Source organism: Adiantum capillus-veneris, chromosome 28 (genome assembly GCF_014529385.1).
Source record: "Adiantum capillus-veneris isolate H3 chromosome 28, ASM1452938v2, whole genome shotgun sequence".
Classification (NCBI taxonomy): domain Eukaryota; kingdom Viridiplantae; phylum Streptophyta; class Polypodiopsida; order Polypodiales; family Pteridaceae; genus Adiantum; species Adiantum capillus-veneris.
In genome coordinates, this window is record NC_140958.1 from 94,227,975 (window position 1) to 94,230,910 (window position 2,936).

At 44.7% G+C, this 2,936-nt stretch overlaps 1 protein-coding gene across 1 annotated transcript; it reads left to right on the forward strand.

Annotated features, from left to right (window-relative positions):
- Positions 1-746: 746 nt before the first annotated feature.
- Positions 747-1,686, forward strand: LOC147420905 (uncharacterized). The gene has a single exon (XM_086504593.1). The coding sequence runs from the start codon at positions 747-749 to the stop codon at positions 1,677-1,679; it is 933 nt and encodes a 310-aa protein (XP_086360719.1). The 3' UTR covers positions 1,680-1,686.
- The last annotated feature ends 1,250 nt before the right edge of the window (positions 1,687-2,936 follow it).

Below are 2,936 nucleotides of genomic sequence, written 5' to 3' on the forward strand. Positions count from 1 at the left end.
CATTGTAGATGAGGGTGACAAAGGCTGAAGAATTTTTGTGATGCCCAACAAAGGGACACGTTGACAATACGCCACGGCAAGGCAACGTGGAATGATACATGTCTTCATAAAACATTGGTAATGAGTTCTTCCTTGTAAAGCTGTATTATTTTTACAATAAGAAAATCCCTCTAACATTTGAGGAGAAGCATAAGTCCCCCTTCAACACTGAAGGGGATAAAAGTGGCGGGGGAGGGGCACGCTCCCTACGGTATTATTATAAATGTGGAGAACGATGCCAACTCCACACCATACATATGTATGGTTTTTTCTTTTTTTATGGGCACAAGCATCGTAAATGCACGAAATGCATCTCGTTTCGTTTTTATTATAATGTGAAAATGTTTACATTCATACATCTTTTTATGCAAAATCTCATTTGTGATGGGAGGTCATAGAGCTTTTGGCAAAATCTTCAAGAAGAGATGCTATGGAGCCATCATCACGAGCTATGCCATGCGGTAAAATCCACACCACTATCATTATTTTACTTCTTACCATAATATACATAGTGAAGCAATCAAGGCAAACTAGTTAATATATAGTATGGATTATGTGCATTGCCTCGCCTTCTCTACCAGTCTCTAGTATAACACCACACCCCATTAACTCTGTAAATACTATATCAGACACAGACACGCTAATCACCCCCCTAATCCCACCCTAATCACAACCCCAAACGCGATTGGCCGCCACGAATTAGCTCCATGCTACAGCAGGCATCTGCTCACTGGGATCTCTTCCCCCTCGTCTTTGAGAAGCTTCACGGTGCCTCTTTGGCCCATGCAAGCTACGTCTCCAACACTTGGAGAGTTTTGGCCTCTCAAGAATACCTATGGGCAGCCCTTTGCTTGCAAACTTGGCCATCTCTCTCCTCCCCCCAAGGTAAGACCCTCCTCCTCCAACACAATGGAAGCTTCAAACGTCTCTATGCCCTACGTGCGCAAGCGGCATTGCAGCACAGAAACGGTTACCTCAAGATACCAACCGAAGCACCCTCCATGGTCCTCAAGGATCTCTTCTTCCTTGTAGACATTTCGCATCATGGCCTCCCCATCGTGTCTACTGTCGTCGGTGGTGAAAACCTCCTACCCTCTTCCGTCGTCGAAGGTGTTTGTGATTCTGCTTTCGACATTTCGCTTCCTGTTGCCGCATCCATAGCAGGGTACTCTTGGAGCAAGCCAGAGGCTCAAGAATTTGAGGTTAGTCTAGCGGTCACAGCAAGAGGGAGCCATGGCCAGAGGATATTTCAGATTATGAATACAAGACATGGAGGAGAAAGTAAGGGAGTGGTTGTGGGGGATGCATGTACATATGCGCAACCGTTACCATCTCCGACAATTTGTGGTTGCGAGTCGGCTTCTTGCATAGGGTCCTTCGCATCGAGCAAAGGGGAGATGATGTGGGGATCGGGTGGAAGCACGCCATGCGAAGTGCAAATAAAGCTGGAATGCGAGTGTAGTCGATACGTGAGCTCTTCCCCCTCTGGGTCCGTGTATGCCTACTCGAACTTCCAGCCCCGCAGAGTGTGCCTTACTATACTGCATACAGTAACATGGGGTTGTCTGAACAAGGCCCAGGTCCTTGTTTATCTACAGCAAGCTCTTTTCCATAAGTGTACATTTGTAAATACATCGTAGAGCAGTATAAAACTAGTTTATTGTATGAATTTGTACCGGTTCCTGGCCGATCTCTCTTCAAAAAAAATCTCGCATTCTCTCTTCTCTTCTTTTACAAATGATTTCACACACTTTCATCCGTGCCTGGTTGTTAATTTTACTTTTTTCTGTGTTTCATATAATGCCTAAAAAAACGAGCTACCTTGTTTAATGGCTTATGGGGCTCTAATACCAATTGAGGAAAAATGGTGGGAATTTTTAAGCGCCCTCTCTCTCAAACTTTTATTCAGTCTCAAACTGTATATCCACTTGGATCTTCCTTTGGGACATTTTTCTTGACGAAGGTAGTAATAACTCTCTTAGGTCCAATGCTCTTTGGCCATTATTTTTGAGAAGGTAGCTCTCTACACTCGCTTTGGGTTCAAAGTATGACTAGTTTTATAATTTGTCCTTTCTTTTTCCCTTATGGGAGAAATTGGCTTTAGGTCCGTGTCACACTTGGACGCAGACATGCCTTTAAACGACATGTCGGTCCGTTTTTTCAAGTCACACATGGGCAGTGGTAAGGTTATATATAACGACTTAGAAATGGATAGCAATCAAAGTATTTACGCCAGATGGAAATTACTTCCCCTTGGGGCCTAGAGTCTGACCTCGAATCCTATCAGACGCGTCCACGGGCTTACTTTTTGCAAGCGTTCGCTGCTTGCTGTTCTTGGGCGGGGGGATCAAGCCGGATGAAATTTCGCCCTCGCGGACGTTTGACAGAGCCTCTTACCTTTTGCCAACAAAGCATCACACGTCCATGTGGGACATGGGCCTTAGTTCTACCAAGCAAGACTAAAGAAAAGAAAAGATTCCCCTCTCGCACGACAATGCTTCTTCCCTAGGTGCCATGCTCTCACCTCGTTTCCATGTTCTCCATACTCTGTTCACAAGCATCTAGGGGGAGGGGGCAGCATCTGCTATCTCTTAAGAACAACAAAGAGCTTTCTTGTAGCAATCACATCTCTTTCTAATCTATACTGTATATAAAAGGGCTAAGTATTCCGGAAGAACATCGGATATCTCTTTCTAATCTATACTATATATAAAAGAACTAAGGATTTTGGTAGGACATGTGATTGCATTTGGAGAGAGGTCTCGGGAGTGAGAGGTCTCCACTCGCGCGTGTGTGTGTGTGTGTGTGTGTGTGTGTGTGTGTGTGTGTGTGAGAGAGAGAGAGAGAGAGAGAGAGATCTTAACATCAACATTATTAAATTACTAGCTCGCCCGACC

Coding starts and splice junctions, on each gene's coding strand:
- LOC147420905 (XM_086504593.1), top strand. CDS start 747: ATGCTACAGCAGGCATCTGCTCACTGGGATCTCTTCCCCCTCGTCTTT.